This window comes from Stegostoma tigrinum, chromosome 17 (assembly GCF_030684315.1).
Source record: "Stegostoma tigrinum isolate sSteTig4 chromosome 17, sSteTig4.hap1, whole genome shotgun sequence".
In the NCBI taxonomy this organism is placed as follows: domain Eukaryota; kingdom Metazoa; phylum Chordata; class Chondrichthyes; order Orectolobiformes; family Stegostomatidae; genus Stegostoma; species Stegostoma tigrinum.
This window is the reverse complement of record NC_081370.1, coordinates 14,321,772-14,342,356: the sequence shown is the minus strand read 5'-3', so window position 1 is coordinate 14,342,356 and position 20,585 is coordinate 14,321,772. Positions and strand designations below refer to the sequence as shown.

The 20,585-nt window shown below is 40.9% G+C and overlaps 1 protein-coding gene across 1 annotated transcript in view; it reads right to left on the bottom strand.

The window, feature by feature from the left end:
- Positions 1-210: 210 nt before the first annotated feature.
- LOC125459481 (low choriolytic enzyme-like) overlaps positions 211-20,585 on the bottom strand; it is a 104,615-nt gene continuing 84,240 nt past the window's right edge. The window contains exons 8-9 of the mRNA XM_048545982.2: positions 1,934-2,058; positions 211-299 (exon numbers count right to left, since the gene is read on the bottom strand). Of these exons, the coding sequence (XP_048401939.2) occupies positions 211-299; positions 1,934-2,058 (214 nt within the window). The remainder of the gene's footprint in view (positions 300-1,933; positions 2,059-20,585) is intronic.

The window sequence follows — 20,585 nt, the reverse complement described above, 5'->3', positions numbered from 1 at the left end:
AACTGACGTGTAGGAAATTAGAATACCGGTCCAGTCAAGCTGACTCCTTGGTAGCCTCAGAAGCATTCAATTCCCTTCTAATATTTTCAGGGAGGATGAAAGGGTAATTGTCTGGAGACTTTGGAATAGATCTAAGTTTTTGTTTCTCTGAGGCATTAACATGGATCTTGAAACAGTATATTTGCCTGCTTTTTTCTTTGTTTTCCAGTTTTAAATTGCTGTCTGATCAGGTTCTTGCCAGGCAATGAGATCTCCATCAGTTAATGTTTCGGCTGCAATATCATAAAGCGGGTCATGCACTAAAATTGAGATCAAACCATACACAAAACATGGTAGAATTGCAAGAAATATTTTTACTTTAGTTAAATATTATCCTCTTAGCTGTAGTATATATCTGACTGACTGACTATTAAAGGTTGCTAAGGATAGAGGATCCAGCACAAACAGTATCGATGCATTTGGTTGAGAAAAGTGAATCCATGCAATACGTGTTCACAAGGTTCAATGACTCTTAGGAGTCGATCGGCTTGGAACTAATTGTTGTCTTTGCTTTCAAAATGTTGTCCAGACAGTTTGTCCTCTTCCAAACTAATCCTTGAACTTTTCCACTATCGTAACTACTTCATCATTTCTTCGAGCTGTCAAGATCATGGTCGAAGATCACTTCTAATGATTCTTCTGCGTGAGGGCGAACTTCAATGAATCACAGAATTGTTGCAGTGCAGAAGGGAGCCATTTGGCCCGTTGGTGTCTGGACTGCCTACCTGAGCATTTTAATTTACTCCCAATATCCTGCTTTTTCCCCATATCTAAATATCTGTGCCAAATTAAATTATCCCTCTTAGATGCCCTTATTTTAAATGCCTTATTTTAACTGGCCTCCACTATGCTTCTCGGTAGTGCATTGTTTTTCAAACTACTTTCTCAACTCGCATTGCTTTTTCCAGGTCATGATAAAACTGTGTCCTCTGGCTCTCAATCTATTTGAGTAAGAAAAGTTTCCTTCTATCCATTCTATCCAGACTACTTCATGATTTTGAAGACTTCGATCATATCTCCTCTTAGTCTTCTCTCCTCCAAGGAAAATAGTTCTTGTAGACCTCTTCTACACTCGCTTGAATTCATTCACATCGCTCCTATAGTATGACACCCAGGACTGTACACCATATCACAGCTGAGGTATAACTGATGTACTAATAGATCAGGGAGCTTTTGCTGAAGTTATGTTCTTATTTACGTAGCCTAGGATACTGTATGTTTTATTAACATCTCTCCACTGTCCTGCCACCTTTTAATGACTCATACACAGATTTAGCTAGATGTTTCTGCTCCTTCACATTCTTCATAGTTAGTACCCTTTTTATTTTGTTCTCTCTCTCTCTCTCCATATTCTTTGCACTGGAGTGCATTACCTCATACTTATATGGTAGATGAAGACCTTTGCGTATGTCTGTCTACTCCACATGCCTATCTAATCAATTCTCCAATGTGTCAATTTCTCTTTAGATCATAGATTCTATGATCTATGATATATGTCTCTTTGAAGTTTTTCAATGTTTCCCCCTTTTTTGTATTTTACAATTCTTGCAAGGTTTGTGTCAACAGCAAATGATGCAATTATCCCCTGCTCACCAAGATCCATACAATTTTATACTTAACTGGAAAAGTAAAGGTCCCAGTATTGGCTCCCAGCTTCTTCCAGACTGAAAAATGTTCATTAACCATACTTTCTTTTACCTATCTCCTAGCCAACTCTGTATCCATACTGCTATGTCCCTTTTATTCTATGACCTCCAGCTTTTCTCTCAAATCTGTGGTGTGGCATTATATTGAATGCCCTTTGAAAGTTCACATACTCCACATCAATTGCTGACTGACTGGCCTTAATTCTACTCCAATATCTTATGGTTTTTTTTACATATTTTACACCTACCACAACTATACAACTTGTTTATCTTTATAACATCTTTTGTGGAAAGTCCTCGTGCCTGTCCAATTTCAACATTTGGATCCGGTATCGGTACCATTGTAGGGTTTTTATTCTTGGAGAAAGCATATCTGTAATAAAATGGATACAGAGTTTAACGTAGGCAGAGATGATGGGAACTGCAGATGCTGGAGAATACGAGATAACGAAGTGTGGAGCTCGATTGAACACAGCGGGCCAAGCAGCATCTCAGGAGCACAAAAACCTAAGATGCTTCTTGGCCTGCTGTGTTCATCCAGCTCCACAGTTTTTATCTTTAATGTAGGCAAGCTTGAGAGAATTCACTCTGGACACTACGTTGATGAATCAGAATATTTTTGAATGGAATAAGTTCCCAATGCAGAAAAGAGGTGCCACCGTTGAAATTGGCTGTCGTAATCCATCAGTGCATGTGTTGTTAGAACCATGATGTCACATCATTAATGGTAGAAAATTAACAATACTTTTTAAACAAATATCTGGTAAAACAGGGAACATAGAATGCACATATTGTGACATCTCTTGCAGCATTTTACATTGCATCTCCAACTAATACAAGGTATACAAGTTAACAGCATTCAGACTGATGGCAGTTTGGATTGAAACTTTTGATATGAAGCTAAACTAAGGTGGTTTTCTCTATGACACCAACTCCAAAAAATTTTACCATGTAGTTGTATCTTGAGGAAAGGAGAGGTTTTCATGCAATTTCCTAGATCACGCTAAAATCTTTGAAATGTCAGCTATTTTTTGATTGAATGGGATCAGACTAACTGCCACCAAGGTCAATCCAATTTTGCATATTCAAGTTTAATCCTCCACCTAGTGGTGTTATTGGGAACAATGATTTCTCAGTATTTTCTAACATTCTGCTAGAAAGGAAAGACTGACTGTAACCTTTGTGTCTGTGGGTCTGTCTTTGCCGTTTGGAATAGAACATTGAAAGCACTGTCAGAACTACCAGTTGTATAAATGAAAAACTCATGATATTTGCCAATGGGGAAAGGTTTTGTGACCTAGGGCTCAGTAATAACTATATCACAGTTATCAGCATTTATGCACTGAACCTTGTCATTCTTTGAATCAAGCATTTGAATGAAGATGGTATTACACAATCCAGCAAGGGTCTGCTCTCTGATGAACAGATCATGGACATGTTCAATCACCTCACACTAAAGTATCACAAAAGCCAGCAGTCGAAGAGAAAGATGATCAATGTCTCTGCCCTAACACAGAGCAACCAAAGAGGGATCTTATAAATGCAGTATATTCTTGTCTAGATAATCTTAACATATCCAACTTAATTTCATAAACTCATAGTGGTTAAAGGCACAGGAGGACATTCAGCCTATCTTGTCAATGCCAATCAAATATCTGATTGTAATATACTCATTCTCTAGCTCTTGGCTCATAGCCTTGGAAGCGATGACAACATAAATTAATATCAAAATACCTCATAAAATGTACGAGTGTTTCTGACTCAATTCACTTTCAGTGAGTTTTCAGACTCCCATCACCCTCTGGGAGAAAAATACTCAATTCTCCTCTTGGTCTACACTTATGTCCCCTAGGTAATGACACCTGTACTAATGAAACAGTGCCTTCCTGTCCATCGAACAAAATACAAAGACTCCAGGTGCCGGAAGTCTGAAACAAAAACACGATGTTCTGGAGATCAAAGATCTGTAAATATGAACACCAAGGGCCCTCTGATTTTCAGTAATTTGCAGGGTCCTACCATTGGGTGAACCCTTGCCTTGTTAATCTTCCCTGAATCCATTATCTCCTGCTTTTCCAGACTGAAATCCATTTGGCATGGCTCTGCCATCTGTAGGTATTCTCCTGCAGTTTCCAGCTATCTCAATAGTTACCATCCTACTGAGTCATTCATCAACATCCTGATCATGCCCCCAAGATTCAAGTCTAAATACTAATATATACCGCAAACAGGAAGGACCTCAGCAATGAGCACTGCAAAACCCCACTGGACACACGATTCTAGTCAAACAAACATCTCTTAATCATCACCTCTGCTTCCTATCTCTCAGCTAATTTTGAATTCTATGCACTACTTTGCCTTAGATTCCCTGTGCCATTACCTTCTTAATGATCAGTCTGCTCTGAGGGACTCATCAAAAGCCATGATAAAGTCATGTAAATCACATCAAAGACATTATCCCCATCAACATTCCTGGTTACCGTATCAAAAAAAATTAATCAAATTTGTCATACATAACCTTCCCTTAACAAATCAATGCAACTGTCTCTGATTAATCTCTGTCTCTCCAAATGCAGTATATTCTGGCCCTCAGGATTCTTTCTAATAACTTTCCCAACACTGAGGTGAGACTGACAAGCCTGTAATTTCCTGACCTATACCTGCCTTTCTTTTTCTCAATAATGGGAAAGTGAGATCAAATAAAGTCACCTGTGCTAGACACAATATCCAAAACATTGACTGCTCTTTTCCTCCAGATGTTGCCTGGCCTGCTGTGTTCTTCCAGCTTCCTATTTGTCTAGCTGTGTCAAGACGATTTGGTTTGAGCACTGCCATCATCAGGACTGATTCAGTTGAAATGTGATCTCCTGGACTGAAAAAAGCAGCTTTCATTGCCTGGAAAGATTGAAAATAAGGGTAGGAGTAGACCATTTGGCCCTTTGAGCCTGCTCCACCATTTATTATGATTGTGGCTAATCATCTAACTCAATAGCTTATTCCAGCTTTTCACACATATCCTTCAATCCCTTTAGTCCCAACTGCCATATCCAACTCCTTCCTCAAATCATTGTTTTGGCTTCAACTACGTTCTGTGGTAGCAAATTCTACAGGCTCATCACTCTATAGGCAAGGAAATCTCTCCTCATCTCAGCTATAAATGGTTCATCCAATATTCTTAGGCTGTGATTCCTAATTTTAGACTCCCCTGCCATTGGAAATTTTCAGGAATCTACCCTATCTAGTCCTGTTATAACTTTATAGGTTCCTATAAGACCACCCTCATGCATTGAACCAATTCAATCTCTCTTCTTACATCAGTCTGCTATCCCAGGGTTCTCTCTGGTAAGCCTTCACTTCACCCTTCCTATTGCAAGAACATCCATCGACAGATAAGAAGACCAAAACTGCACACAACATTCTGGGTATTGTCTCAACAAGGCCATGCATAATTGCAGCAAGATACCTCTGGTCCTGTACTTGAAACCTCTCGCTATGAAGGCCAACAGACCATTAGTCTTCTTAATCACTTGCTGTACTTCCATGCTCACCTTCAATAATTGAAGTATAAGGATGCATTCTCGTTAGATCTCGTTACAGATTCCTCTCTATCAATTGAAGCCATTCGGATAATAATATGCCTTCCTGTTTTTTGCAACAAAGTGCATAACCTCACATTCTTCTACATTACATAATATTGGGCATGTATTTGCACACCAGCATTGAAGCATTGACCATTCTTGATCGACCACAATGGGCTGGGCACATTGTCTGCATGGCTGACACAACAGTCCCCAAGCAGGTGCTTTATTCCCAGCTTCAAACTGGCAGGCAAATCCTAGACGAACAGAGAAAGTGCTTTAGTCATATCCTCAAGGCCTCAGTGATGAGGTGTGACATTCCCATAGACACCCGGCCCATGACTGTCAAAGTGGAATAGGAGCATCCAGAAGAGTGTTGAACATCGAGCATCTTGAGAGTTGCTGTCAGGAAAATGTGGAAACCAAGCAAAAACAGCAAAAGGAGTGCGCTGCCACACCAATGGCCCACCTATCCTTTTACATGGCCACCATTTGGTCCAAGTGTATGAGAGCCTGCAGTAGCTGCATCAGTTCGTACAACCACCCACAGACTCAACCTGAGAGTGGAAGAGAGTGAGGGACCACTGATGACAATTTGCCCACTCACTCAGCTTGAACAAACCACACTGAGGCATCTCTGTATCCTCCTCAGAGCTCACCCTCCTACCCAACTTAGTACCATCTACAAATTTGGAGGTATTGCACTTAGATCCCCTCTCAAAATTATTAGTATATTGCGAATCATTGGGGTTAGCACCAATTCCCGTGGTATCCCACTGACATTAGGAAAAAGACCCATTTATTCCTACTCTTTGTTTCCTGTCTGCTGACTAATTTTCTATCCGTCTCAATGCACTATCCCCAATCCTATGCACTTTAATTTTACATGCTAATCTCTTATATGGGAATTTGTCAAAAACCTTCTGAAAGTCCAAACAAACTGCATCCACTGGCTCCCCTTCATCAACTATACTAGGTACATTCTCAGTAAATTGTAGTAGATTGTCATATATAATTTTCTTTTTGAAAATCCATGTTGACTATGTCTGATCATATACCGTTTTCCAGGGGCTCTGCTCTTAAATGTTTTATCATGGATTCCAGCATTTTCCCTGCGACCAACATCAAGATGACTGGTCTATAATTCACAGTTTTCTCTCTACTTGCTTGTTAACTAGAGAGATTGCATCAGCTACCCTCTAATCTGTAGGACTTTTTCCTGAGTAGAATCTGAAAATGACCACTAATGTATCTACTATTTCTCACTCCACTTCTTGAAGTACTTTTGGGGGTGTAGATTATCAGGCCCTGAGGACTTTTTGGCCTTCAGTCTGATCAATTTCCTCAATACCATTTCCCCACTAATACTGATCTCCTTCCGTTCCCCCTATTGCTAAACCCTATCTTGTCCAATGTTTCCGGTATGTTACTTATATCCTCCTTTCTGAACACTGAACCAAAGTATGCATTTTGTTGGTCAGCTACTCGTTTTGTCCCCCATTATATGTTCCCTGTTTCTGATTAAAAGAGACTGATGTTTGTCTTCACAATTTTTTCGTTTGAATACCTATAGAAACTTTTATTTTCTCACACTCGTACTCTATTTTCCCTTTCTTAATCAATTGCTTTGTCCTCCTTTGTTGAATTCTAAACAGCTCCCATTTCTTGAGTCTGTTGTTTTTTGTGGACAATTTGTACACCTCTTCCTTGGACCTAACAATATCTCTAATTTCCCATGTAAGCCATGGTTTGGCCACATTTTCTGTTTTACTTTTGCACTAGACAGGAAATGAACAATTGTTGCAGTTTTTCCATGCATTCTTTGGATGTTCGTCATTGACCTTCCACTGTGTCCACTGTCTTCCTTTTAAGTAATATTCCCCAATCAATCATAGCCAACGCACACCTCACACTATTGTAGATTCCTCTATTTAGATTCAGGATCTTAGTCTCAGAATCAACTAGGTCATTTTCCATCTTGCTGAAGAAATCTGTCATAATACGGTCACTGATCCGCAAGGGGTCTCACACAACTATATTGTCAATTATTCCTTTCTCATTACACAATACCCAGTCTGGAATGGTCTGTTCTCTATACAGTTCCTCAAAATTTTGGTCCAGAAAATCATTCCATATACACTATGACAATTCTTCCTCTGTGGTTTTGTTACTAAATTCATTTGTCCAAACCACATGTAAATAAAAGTCACCCTTCGTTTGATGCCATTCCCAACATCACCCCTACAGTTGGGGTTTTATATACTACGCCCACTAAAGTCGAAGAAGGCCATATATAAATATTGCTGCAGATCTCTGTACTTTCTTTGGACATGATTAACAGTGGAGATCACATACACTGTGTCACTTGATTGATGGTATCAACATTGTGATTCTAGTAACAGCTCTTCAGTAATTGGAAGGAGGCAATTCAGGAGGACTCCTCTAATGACCTTCTATATAGCGGATGGCAAGAAGGCCTGTCTGTAGGAACCACAATCAGTCTTAGCTCTGCTGTTTTAAGATTATCACAATTATGGTGATTTAGAGATCCCTAGAATTTTTCTCCCTTTGCACAAGGGAGATGAACTCATGTATCCAAGACAAGAGTGCTTCTACATTGCATTTCAGTATTTGGGTGGAAATCATATCTGCATGGCAGCCTGGTTGGTTATTAGCCATCAGATGTCGTTTTCAACTTCATGAGAGGCTGGCATTGTTATGAAGAGGGTGGCAGGTAGTATGCTGTTGCATGTGGTCAAGGTCACCCACATTGAAATCTCATAGTGCATCCAATAAGCGGTCTGTCCTTGACGAATGGTGGTTTATTCTTAACTGTCATTTGAGTAGGTCTTCAGATTGGGCCTAGGATGCTTTTGAATGCATTGAAGAATCCGAGCACGTCATGGCTGTCAGTGAGGTGCTGGAATTCCTATGCTTGTTCCAGCCACCATCTATTCTTTATAACATGTTATTTTTGTCAGATCTTGGCCTTCATTTATGAACAAATGAACAATGAGCAAAACTAGTTTGCTGTACCTGCATTCTTGTCCTCTACGATGCCCTAGGATACTCATTTCAATGTGTCTCAGAAGCTCTCATGTCTCACCTTTTTCGACATTGTAATCCATTTGCTATATCTTTGCCCACTCACTTTACCCATCTATAATCATTTGTAGGTGTCTAATGTCCTCTTCACAACTCACTTTTCTACCCATCTTTGTGTCATCAACAAATTTAGCGATTATTCCTTCATCCAAATCATATACATACAAATTGGAAACAGTGAGGCCCCAGTACCAAATCCTGTGACACAATATTTATGATATCCTGCCACCCTGAAAAAGGCCCATTTATTCTTACTCTCTGCTTCTTGTTAGCCAGCTAATCTATCCTTGCCAATATGTATATTTTCCACAATAACTTTTGACGTGGCACCTTATCAAATGCCTTCTGGAAATCTAAATATAATACATTCTTTGTCCCCTTTTGGCCTCTTTCTGTCTGGTTTTTTGCACTCAGAGGCACAAGCTAGGAAGACTCTTCACTTACGTGACTAAGTGTAGATCAAGAACTCTCAAGGAGCTTGACACCATCCAGGACATGCAGCCCATTTGACTTCCTTAACCATTTACTATCTTCACCACTGATAACCAGTAACATCACTGTATAACATCTACAAGATGCACTGAAGAAATTCGCCAAGATTCTTTAGGCAGGTCCTTCTGAATCCATAACTACTACCATCTAAAAGGACAGCAGTAGCAAATACAAGGCAACTCCACTTGCTGCAGGTTCCTCTCCAAACCATTCACCTTTATGCTTTGGAATATTTCACTGTTGCAGGGTCAATATCTTGGAACTCCCTTCTTAATAGGATTGTGAGTGTGCATACACCAAATGTACTGCAGCAGGTCAAGCAATCAGCTAACGATCACCTTCTCAAGGGCAACTAGGGTAAATGAATGCTCGCTTAGCCAGCAAAGCACCATATCCTACTGAATAAAGTACAAATGTCAATGTCATAGTGCCAAACTGCCTGGTCTATTATAGCGGTATGACATTCATGTCTATTGCTGTTGGGTTTGGCAATGCAAGTCCTCATGTTCCACCTGTCAAGCTTATTTGTGAGGAGATGGAAGATGCCTGTGACTGGGTCCTTAGAATGATCAGCAATATCTTATTTCTGCCACAGCAGTGGGCTGCATGCTAATTTAATCTTACTCCTGCACTGATGCCAAATTAATTCTTGACGTCACATTTCAGGCACTGGATGCCCTCATATGGTTGATCTAACTGCCTCGGTCTGTCACTCTCCTCGGCACTCCTGATTGTGAAGCTGCTCTCCCCTCATCCACTGTTGTAACTGACCAATTCCAACTCCCTGTTCACTCGTTCCAACTCAATTTATGCTAAATTTACACAATATCTCATCATAAGTCAACCCTCTTGTTCTAGACATAAATCTAGTGAACCTTTGCTATACTTTCTCCACTGGAATTATATCCTCCTTAAATATGGAGATGTAAATTACAAGTGTACTGTAGGCGTGGTTTGATTAAATTTCTGTACAAGTGAAGCAAGACTTTCTGATTCCTGTACTCCAAGCTCTTTCCAACTAGGACTAATTGGAATTAATTTTCTGAATTGCTAGTTGTAAAAGTAAAAACAAGAAATTAAAAAATGTTAAAATCACCATAGAGCAATTTTTCATTACAGCGCGATGACTGGTGGTGGTTTAGCCTGAGGTTTATCACTCCCGAGGCAAGGAGCAAGGTTAATGACCTTCATGGTGACGTCAACCAGTACAGGAATTAAAACAGCGCTGTTAGCAATACTCTACATCACAAAGCAGCAATCCAGCCAAATGAACTAACCACTAAATCCATTTTTGACCTAGTATGTTCCTTATTTGACCACCAACACTTAAATGCTCTATGTCTTTTAAAACTGTCTTTCTGTTCAAAATACATAAAAATAAATGAATTCACATATCTGCATTTTATATCCCATTTACCAGGTTAGTTTCCATTTTTAACCAGTCTCACTATCTCTGTATCCTCCTCACAGCTTTCAACTCCACTTAACTTTGTATTGTCAGCATTCATCACTCTCTAATTATTGTCTACTGTAGATTGTAAATAACCGTAGCTCTTGAAGTTGTCCTTAAGACACCCTATTCATTGCAGCCTACAAACTTGAAAATGCTGAATTTATCCATACTGTCAGCTTCCTGCCCATTAATCAGTGTATATTAATATATGAAACCCATCTGCATGCATGCACCATTATCTTTGGTGTAAGCTTGTAGTGGCATTCTATCAAATTTTTTTTTAGAAATCCAACTACACGTTAAGCTCCCCTTTGTGTACCCTACTAGTTACAAAGTTTAAAACACTCAAATTTGTCAAAAATAATTTCTCCTTCATAGGAATGCTAATTTTGTCTGATCACACTGATTTTCAAATTTTCTAAAACTTCCTTAATACAGTCCAGTATTTTCACAATATCTGATATAACACTAACTGGCTTCTCATTCCCATTTTTGTTCCTTCTTCCTTCCTTGAATAGTGGTATTGCCTTTCTGAGTTTCAATCCATTGAGACAAATTGAGAATGTAGAGAATTTTAGATCAGCAATTCAACTCTATCTACACCACCTTATTTTAGGATAAAGGCCATCATGTCCTATGATCTATGCTCTCCTATACTTAGTGAGATAATGGGAACTGCAGATGCTGGAGAATCCAGGATAACAAAGTGTGAAGCTGGATGAACACAGCAGGCCAAGCAGCATCTCAGGAGCGCAAAAGCTGACGTTTCGGGCCTAGACCCTTCACCAGAGAGGGGGATGGGGAGAGGGTTCTGGAATAAATAGGGAACGAGGGGGAGGCGGACCAAAGATGGAGAGAAAAGAAGATAAGTGGAGAAGAGAGTATAGGTGGGGAGGCAGGCAGGGGATAGGTCAGTCCAGGGAAGACGGTCAGTTCAAGGAGGTGGGATGAGGTTAGCAGGTAGGAAATGGAGGTGCGGCGTGAGGTGGGAGGAAGGGATGGGTAAGAGGAAGAATAGGTTAGGGAGGTGGAGACAGGCTGGGCTGGTTTTGGGATGCAGTGGGGGGAGGTGACGAGCTGGTCTGGTTGTGTGATGCAGTGGGGGGAGGGGAGGAACTGGGCTGGTTTTGGGATGCAGTGGGGGAAGGGGAGATTTTGAAGCTGGTGAAATCCACATTGATACCATTGGGCTGCAGGGTTGTCAAGCAGAATATGAGTTGCTGTTCCTGCAACCTATGGGCGGCATGATTATGGCACTGCAGGAGGCCCATGATGGACATGTCGTCTAAAGAATGGGAGAGGGAGTTGAAATGGTTCGCGACTGGGAGGTGCAGTTGTTCATTGCGAACCGAGCGGAGGTGTTCTGCAAAGCGGTCCCCAAGCCTCTGCTTGGTTTCCCCAATGTAGAGGGAGCCACACCGGGTACAATGGATACAGTATACCACATTGGCAGATGTGCAGATGAACATCTGCTTAATATGGAAAGTCATCTTGGGGCCTGGGATGGGGGTGAGGGAGGAGGTGTGGGGGCAAGTGTAGCACTTCCTGCCTGTTTCTGTCTGTTTTTGTTAATTATTTTAGGTTTCTCACTAATATCGCTGTCTCGGTTAGCCTCTACTTTTGAAATGCATCTTTCATGTGAAATATTTATCTTCTATCATTCCAATACCCAATCTTTATTTCAGTTACTCTCCTCCTCCTTATTAATGCATATAAGATCTTGTATTTGTTCTTATATCGCTTGCTAGTTTATACTTATATGTCCTTTTTAATTAGCTTTCTGTCACATTTAGCTGGTTTCTAAAACATTCCCAGTACTCAGGTAAACTATGATTTTTTTGTAGTGTTACAAGCCTCTTATTTCAAAAGGATACAAAACTTAACTTCCTGAGTAAGTCAGGAATGTGATCAGAGATAATGGGAACTGCAGAAGCTGGAGAATGCAAGGTAACAAAGCGTGGAGCTGGATGAACACAGCAGGCCAAGCAGCATCTCAGGAGTTCAAAAGCTGACATTTCGCGTCTAGACCGTTCATCAGAAGAGGGGGATGGGGAGAGGATTCTGAAATAAATAGGGAGAGAGGGGAAGGCGGACTTAAGATGGATAGAGGAGAAGATAGGTGGGGAGTAGAGTATGGGTGGGGAAGTAGGGAGGTGATAGGCCAGTCCGGGGAGGATGGACAGGTCCAGGGGGTGGGATGAGGTTAATAGGTAGGAAATGGAGGTGCAGCTTGAGGTGGGAGGAGAGGATCGGTGAGAGGAAGAACAGGTTAGGCAGGCTGGGACGAGCTGGTTTTGGGATGCAGTGGGGGGAGGGGAGATTTTGAAGCTTGTGAAATCCACATTGATACCATTGGGCTGCAGGGTTCCCAAGCGGAATATGAGTTGCTGTTCCTGCAACCTACGGGCGGCATCATTATGGCACTGCAGGAGGCCCAGGATGGACATGTCATCTGAGGAATGGGAGGGGGAGTTGAAATGGTTCGTGACTGGGAGGTGCAGTTGTTTATTGTGGACCGAGCGTAGGGGTTCTGCAAAGCGGTCCCCAAGCCTCTGCTTGGTTTCCCCAATATAGACACGGTTGAGGGTGTTCTCGCAAGGACTGCAACTTCCCCCCTACAGTGGTCGAGAACACCCTCGACCGTGTCTCCCGCATTTCCCGCACCTCATCCCTCACACCCGCCCTCGCAATAACAGCCCCAAAATAATCCCCCTAGTCCTCACATACCACCCTACCAACCTCCGGATACAACGCATCATCCTCTGACACTTCCGCCATCTACAATCCGACCCCTCCACCCAAGACATTTTTCCCACCTCACCCCTGTCAGCCTTCCGGACAGACCACTCTCTCCACGACTTCCTTGTCCGCTCCACACTCCCCTCCAACCCCACCACACCCGGCACTTTCCTCTGCAACCGCAGGAAGTGCTACACCTGCCCCCATACCACCTCACTCACCCCCATCCCAGACCCCAAGATGATTTTCCACATCAAGCAGATGTTTACCTGCACATCCGCCAATGTGGTATACTGCATCCGTTGTACACGGTGTGGCTTCCTCTACATTGGGGAAACCAAGTGGAGGCTTGGGGAACGCTTTGCAGAACACCTCCGCTCGGTTCGCAGTAAACAACTGTACCTCCCAGTCGCGAACCATTTCAACTCCCCCACCATTCCTTAGATGACATGTCTATCCTGGGCCTCCTGCAGTGCCATAATCATGCCGCCCGTAGGTTGCAGGAACAGCAACTCATATTCCGCTTGGCAACCCTGCAGCCCAATGGTATCAATGTGGATTTCACCAGCTTCAAAATATCCCCTCCCGCCACTGCATCCCAAAACCAGCCCAGCTCATCCCAGCCTGCCTAACATGTTCTTTCTCTCACCTATCCCCGTCTCCCATCTCAAGCCGCACCTCCATTTCCTACCTACTAACCTCAACCCAGCCCCTTGACCTGTCTGTCCTCCCCGACTGAACTATCCCCTCCCTACCTCCCCACCCATACTCTCCTCCCCACCTACCTTCTCCTCTATCCATCTTCAGTCCGCCTCCCCCTCTTCCTATTTATTTCAAAATCCTCTCCCTATCCCCCTTTTCTGATGAAGGGTCTAGACGCGAAACGTCAGCTTTTGTGCTCCTGAGATGCTGCTTGGCCTGCTGTGTTCATCCAGCTCCACACTTTGTTATCTTAAGTCAGGAATGATTTTGTTTTATTATTAGCATATATTTTTGGATTGTTTCTTTAAATGTCTCCCTCAGTTTGTTTGTCACTATTCGTTTTAGTCTATTTTGCCAGATTCTTTCCCTTCAGGTCTACTTAATTCCAAATTTAATGAAGAATTATTTATCTTACAATTACTCGGATATAACTAGTAAATCAGCTTTGTTTCACAATACCTTTTGGCTTCATTTGTTCCACAATGTATTTCTTCAGAAAATTTGCAGGAAATCATTCTAAAAATTTGTCTTGCATCCAAATCAATTTGCCCAGATCATAATAACATTAAAGACCTCACAATTATCACATTGTTTTTGCTTCAAGCTCCGTTTATTTCCTGCTTAATGCCCCATTTAACGGTATAATTACTGCTAGAAGCCTATACATTATTTTCATCAGCAGTTATGATCCTTTTATTTCCATCCATGCTGATTTTGTTCCTGACTGACTGAACCAAGATCCTTTCTCATGAGTATCTTTATTTCATACTTTATACTGTACTTCCACCCTTTCCATTCTGTTTTTGTTTTTAAAATTTAGAGTATTTTAGAAGATTTATTTATTAACCTTGGTCACCTTGTAACAATATCTTTGTAACAACTATTACATCCAAATTATTTATCTCTAGTTTATTGACTTTATTGTGAATGATTTGCATGTTCCAATAAAAAAAACTTTCAACTTGTGTGACTATTCTTTCTATAAACTACATTCATTGATGGACCAGTTCCATTACACACACTGGTTATATTTTTCAAATCAGGATTAAGAAGCTGACAATGGGATGAACTCTGGACACCAACAGAGTTATTGTGGCAATATCATGCTGAATTGCTAATTTCCAAATTGACCAGGTGATGAATTCTGCACCCCATTGCAAGTAAAATTCAAGGATTCTTGTGGAGACATGGTAGTGCCCATATCTCTGAACCAAGAGGTCCAGGTTCAAGTAAAACCTGCTCCAGAGGTGTATAATAATATTGTTAACATATAATAACATAATAATCAACAGGTTAATTAGAAAGATATCTACAAATAAAATTCACACAATTGCTAGGCATTGACCAACTCTATCAGAGAGTATTCAATGGCATTACCACTATCAAAATCCTGGAAGGTACTGTTCACAAGAAATTGAACAGCACAAGCCATATAAATACTGTCGTGACAAGAGCAGGTCAGAAGACGGAAATTCTGAAATGAATAACTCAGCTCCTGTCTCCCCATGCCTCTTCACCAGCTAAGACACAAGCCAGGAGTGTGATGGAAAACTCTCTACTTTCCTGGATGAATGCAGCTACAACAGAAATTTTATGCAACCCAGGATGAAAGAGCCATCTGATTGGCACCCCATATACCACCTTCAATATTCACTCCCTTCATTGCAGAACCAAGCTTATACACAGCAAAGATCATCACATTCAGGACAATAGCACAGCGAAGGATCCTCAAAGAAGCAATGAAAAAGTGCAAGAGCACATATCTTCTAAACTTCCTGAGATTTCTGGAAGGTGTCCAAAAATTTGAAAATGGAATTTCTGGAACTCTTTCTGATGAAAGGGTACAAGATAATTTTAGTAACTACAGATTAGTCTGTTTTACTACAGATTGGTCTGTTTGACATCAATGATAGATAAAGTAATAAAAACAACAATCAAGGAAAACATTAATGGGCACTTGGAGAGGTAACAATTAATTCAAAAATGTAATGATTTGTAAAAGGCAAATCATAAATTGCTGATAAATTTCAATTTTTTGACAAAGTAACAAAGAACATTGATGAGGGACCAATTTTATACTCCTATGTCGGTGCTTTTGAGGGTGGGAGAGGGAAGGTATTACACCTCATTGGGGTAAAGAGATTGAAATGAACCTGTTTACAGTGCTGTCACAATAATTAAAATTCATTTGTTGTGAAAGTACACAATATACTATAATTTACCCGTCTTAGGTATAAGTTGACAGAAAGTACAAACTAGGTTTCCAAACATAAGAAGAATGACTTCATTATAAACAAATAGATTCTAATTACAAGTAAACAATTATGAACCATCAGTATATACCCCACCAGTTAAAACGCTAATCCTCTAATTCTTCCCCTCCTTATATATATACACAAAGACAAAAGGAGATTGATCTTATGAATAGATGGAAAGACTGGGAAGCAGTTGCATGGTCCTTGTTCACAAGGTTAGTGGAAATGATCCTTTTGTCTTCTCAGGAACTGTTGCTCCTTGATCATCATTCTCTTGGTGGTTTCAGTTGCTTGCAGGGTCGCAGGGTGGTTAGTTCCCACTTGTTTGACTTTGTCTTTGACTTATTTGTTAAAAAGTCAAATGTTTCAGCAAATTATGAAGGGAAATAAGCCCACATTCTGCAGGCTTCAAGTGTTTACTACTGCAGTGAAAATGTACAGCTTCTTCCCTTTCAGAGATCTGATAGCTTCTCCACAAATGTTCATACCCTTATGGCATTCAGATACCTGCAAGCCAGCCATATAGTTATCAGTAGGCAGAAGACCTTTGTCATCGATAACCATTTCACAAACGAATCAGCTACATATTGCCAGCCAAAGCTCCATTTGAACGCACACATTGGCTTCAACTTGTTACATACTTTCCCCCTTGATTAAACCAACTGCTGTATAAATGGTGGTAATAGTGAATGTCAGGTAACTTGATTTTAAAAAGTGCAGCAATCCTTAAGTCCTTCTTCTCTTTTAAGATAATCTTGTTCTTATTTTAGTCCACAATCAATAAAAAGGGGAAAAGAAAATAACGGTTTTTCGGGAGGTGATGTGAGATTCAGCTGTTTGCCTTTCTGCAGCATACATACCTGCTCCAATCTGTCTGAAAGTTTACAGTTGCAGGCCTGAGATATGGGGATGGGGCCAAGTGAGGTCTTTAAATGAATAGATTGTTAAACAGTTACTAAATGACGAGTTAGAATAGCCTCTCAGAAGATAAGAACTATGAGAGGAGTTGGTAATTCAGCCTGTGTGCTTGGGCTGCATAATTTAGTACGATGATGACTGATCTAATCTTGGCCTCAAATCCACTTTCCTGCCCACTGTCCATAATTGTTCAAATAATTACTAATTACAAATCAGTCTATCACTTCATTAAATGTACTCAATGTCCTGGCATCCTTTGTACCGTTGAGGTGTAAATTATACAGATTCATAAACCTTTGAGAGAAATAGTTTCTCCTCATATCTGTTTTAAATCTGCTACCCTTTATCTTAAAATTATGAACTCTTATTCGAGATTGCTCCCCATGAGGAAACATCTCTCCACCTCTACCTTGTCAATTCCCTCTACATCTTATGTACCTCTCATTCTTCTAAACTCTGGAGAGTACAGGCCTAAACTGTTTAATCTCTCTTAAGAAAAACTCCTCATCTCTGAAATCAATCGTATGAACCTCTTCTGAACTGCCTCCAATCTGACTGCAGTCCTTTTCAAGGAGACCAAAATTGAATGTGATACTCCAGGTGCAGTCTCACTGATGTCTTATATCGTTGCAGCAGTACAACCCTACACTTACACTCTATTCTTTGAGCAATAAGCCAAAAAATTCATTTGCATATCTTATTACTTGCTGTACCTATATTCTGGCTTTCTGCAATTCATTCTCAAGGTCACCCAGATCTCTCTGCACTAGAGCACTCTGAAGTTTCTGCCTTTCTATTCCTCCAACCAAAATGGATAACCTCACAACTATTCACATCAAATATTATCTGCCAAATTTTGGTCCATTCATCTGAAATATTCAGATCTATTACTAAATTTCATATTTCTTTGTTGTAACTTACTTTTCCTCATTATTTCTGCATCCAAGTCATTAATATAGATTGCAACTAGTTGGCCCCCGAAGATCAAACTCTGTGACCACTAATTACAGTTTGCCAACCAGAAAAAGATCCTTTTATCCCAACTTCTTGTTTTCTGCTGGTCAGCGAATCCAAGCTACAAAATTACCCCTAACCAAATGTGATCTTACCTTGTGTATTAACGTGTTGAGTGGCACCTTATCAAATGCCTCCAGAAGTACAGATATCTACATCCACAAAACTCCCATTGTCGACCTTGCTTTTTTTTAAAAAACGTTAGAAAATAAGTCAAATGGAATTTCTGTTTTCTTTAAAAACTGCTGACTCTGCTGGATTGTACTTTGCCTTTCCAAATTTTGCCTTTACTCACTTAATAATGGATTCTAACAGTATCCCAATGACACATGCTAAACTAACTGGTCTATAGTTTCCGACTTTCTCCCTCCCTCTCTTTTTGCATCAGCTACTTTTCTAATCCACTGGAATCTTTCCCACATCCAGAGAACTTTGAAATATTATAAGTAATGGATCTACTGTCCCTACTGACACTGCCTTTAAGACCCCCGGGTGCAGGTTATCAGGCTCTGAGGACTTGTCTGCCTTCAATCCTAATAGTTTGCTCAGTAATTTTTCCCTTGTGATGATGATTGCTCTCTTTCTTATTACTTATTAATTTTATTCTGAATGCTTCATGCATTTCAGATACAAAGCCTTTAAGCTCTAGTATCAAATTTCTCTGTTCGTATACAATTCCTTGCTGCAATATGATATTCATACATTCTGTCCCTTACTTTTATTTTCTGCTAACAACCAGCTTCATCATTACCCTGCGTTACTGACATTTCCTTTAACTTTGATTTTCTAATTTTCCATGATTGTGTTTCTCAGTGCTGCTTTTCAATTTAGCCCTTAGCTGCTCGTATTCCCCGAGCAGACCCTCTTTCCTTGTTCTATCCTTACCGTTGGTACTTACATAGACTGCAATAACTGGAACTTTCTCCTCTCACTCCAATTTCTTCTACAGTCCAGTTGAGATATTTGAATCCTGGCACAAGGTGGTCAATGCAGCCTTTGGGACTCTCAAACTTGGCCACAAGTAACAGTATCAATTCCCCTGATTATAATATCCCCAAATACAACTACATTTCTCTTTCTCCCACATTAGAATAGCTCCCTGCACCACGCCGCTATGGTCAGTTTGCTCACCTTCCCAACATTCCTCAACCTTGTCCACATATAGAGCAAGAATCTTGAAGCTGTTGAAAAAGGACAAGGGCTAAGGCTCCTGCAGCAAGACCTCTTAAATCCCTCTACCTTCCTGACTCATAGTCACACCTTTCTGTCATTGATCAATGTCCAAATTTAAGATAGTTAATCTAAGGGGTTTGACTCTCTTCTGAAACAGTGTCCAGATATGTCTGCTCCCACCCCTTTTTTAATTTGAAAAAATATAATTTATTCATAAAATATCTTCATATACATACATAGTTAACTGAGCAGTTCAGTTCTGAGTCTTAGCATCTTGAGAACAAACAACATTGAGTTTGACTCTCCTGACAAATGCAATAAACCAAAGGCACATCTTGCCTTTGCAACATATTATTTACATATTTTTGAGGCACCGGGTGGGTCTGATAACTGAATGGATCCCCATTGTACTTGGGCCAGAAAGACCTTAGCCAATGGTCTCTCCCTACTGTGTCTTGGCAGCAGCTGCCCCAAGCTTTAGTGCAAACCTCTGCACACAGTCCTGGATATTGGAATGTCAGTCTGCAACACTCAGTTCAGGTTAACTCCTTGCTCTGGAAGACCAGCAAGTCTCAGGCAGACTGAAGAGCACCTTTCATTAAGATGGTGATCCTCCAGGCAGAGTCGCTGTTTGTCTTAGTCTGTGTCTGGGGAGCACAGAATCCGAATCACAAAGCTGCTTGGGATGAACCTAGGCAAAAACCACTACATCCCTCTCCAGATTTTCTTTGCAAAGGAACATTCCAGCAGGAGATGTATGTTAGTCTTTATCTGCACCCCATTACTCCTGCACTTGCTTCGAGGGCAGCATGCAGTGGCGCAGAGAGTCAAAGCATAAATTACGGATCTGATGGGCAGTGCCCTTCTTGCCACCAGTCCACATGATGTTTTGGTGCTTGTTTGGAGAGTCTGTGATGAGGCATTTTGCTAAATGACTTTAGACAGTCTGCTGAGGGAGCAAACCAACAGGATCTACCCTCTTATAGGCTTGTGGCCAAAGTGTTTTTCTTTGCAAATTTCTCAAAGTAGATCAGGTGATATGAAATGGTCCAACTACTTTGGCCATTCCTCAGCATCGAGGCCAGTCACATCCTTCATGACAATAGAGACAGGAAGAACCTTAGCACACGGTAACACTTGGTGTTTGTGTACTGAGGGACCTAAACACAGCTAGACGAGACTGCACACAAAGGTGGCCATCAGGACAAGGGTGGCATTGGGTGTGTTCTTCCACTCCTTATACAGAGCTTTGTACGTGATATCTGTGTGGACATAGTCCATCTTAGAGCTCCAGATGAAGTGGAAGATGGCTTGGGTAACTGCAATTGCGCAGGTTCTGGGAATGGGCCAGACTTGCACTACATACAACAACACAATGAATACCTTACACCCAATGACCAGATTTTTATCCACAACGGGGAGAAAGCAGTAGTCCCAAAAGCCCAGTTTCTGCCTCACCTTGGCGATACGG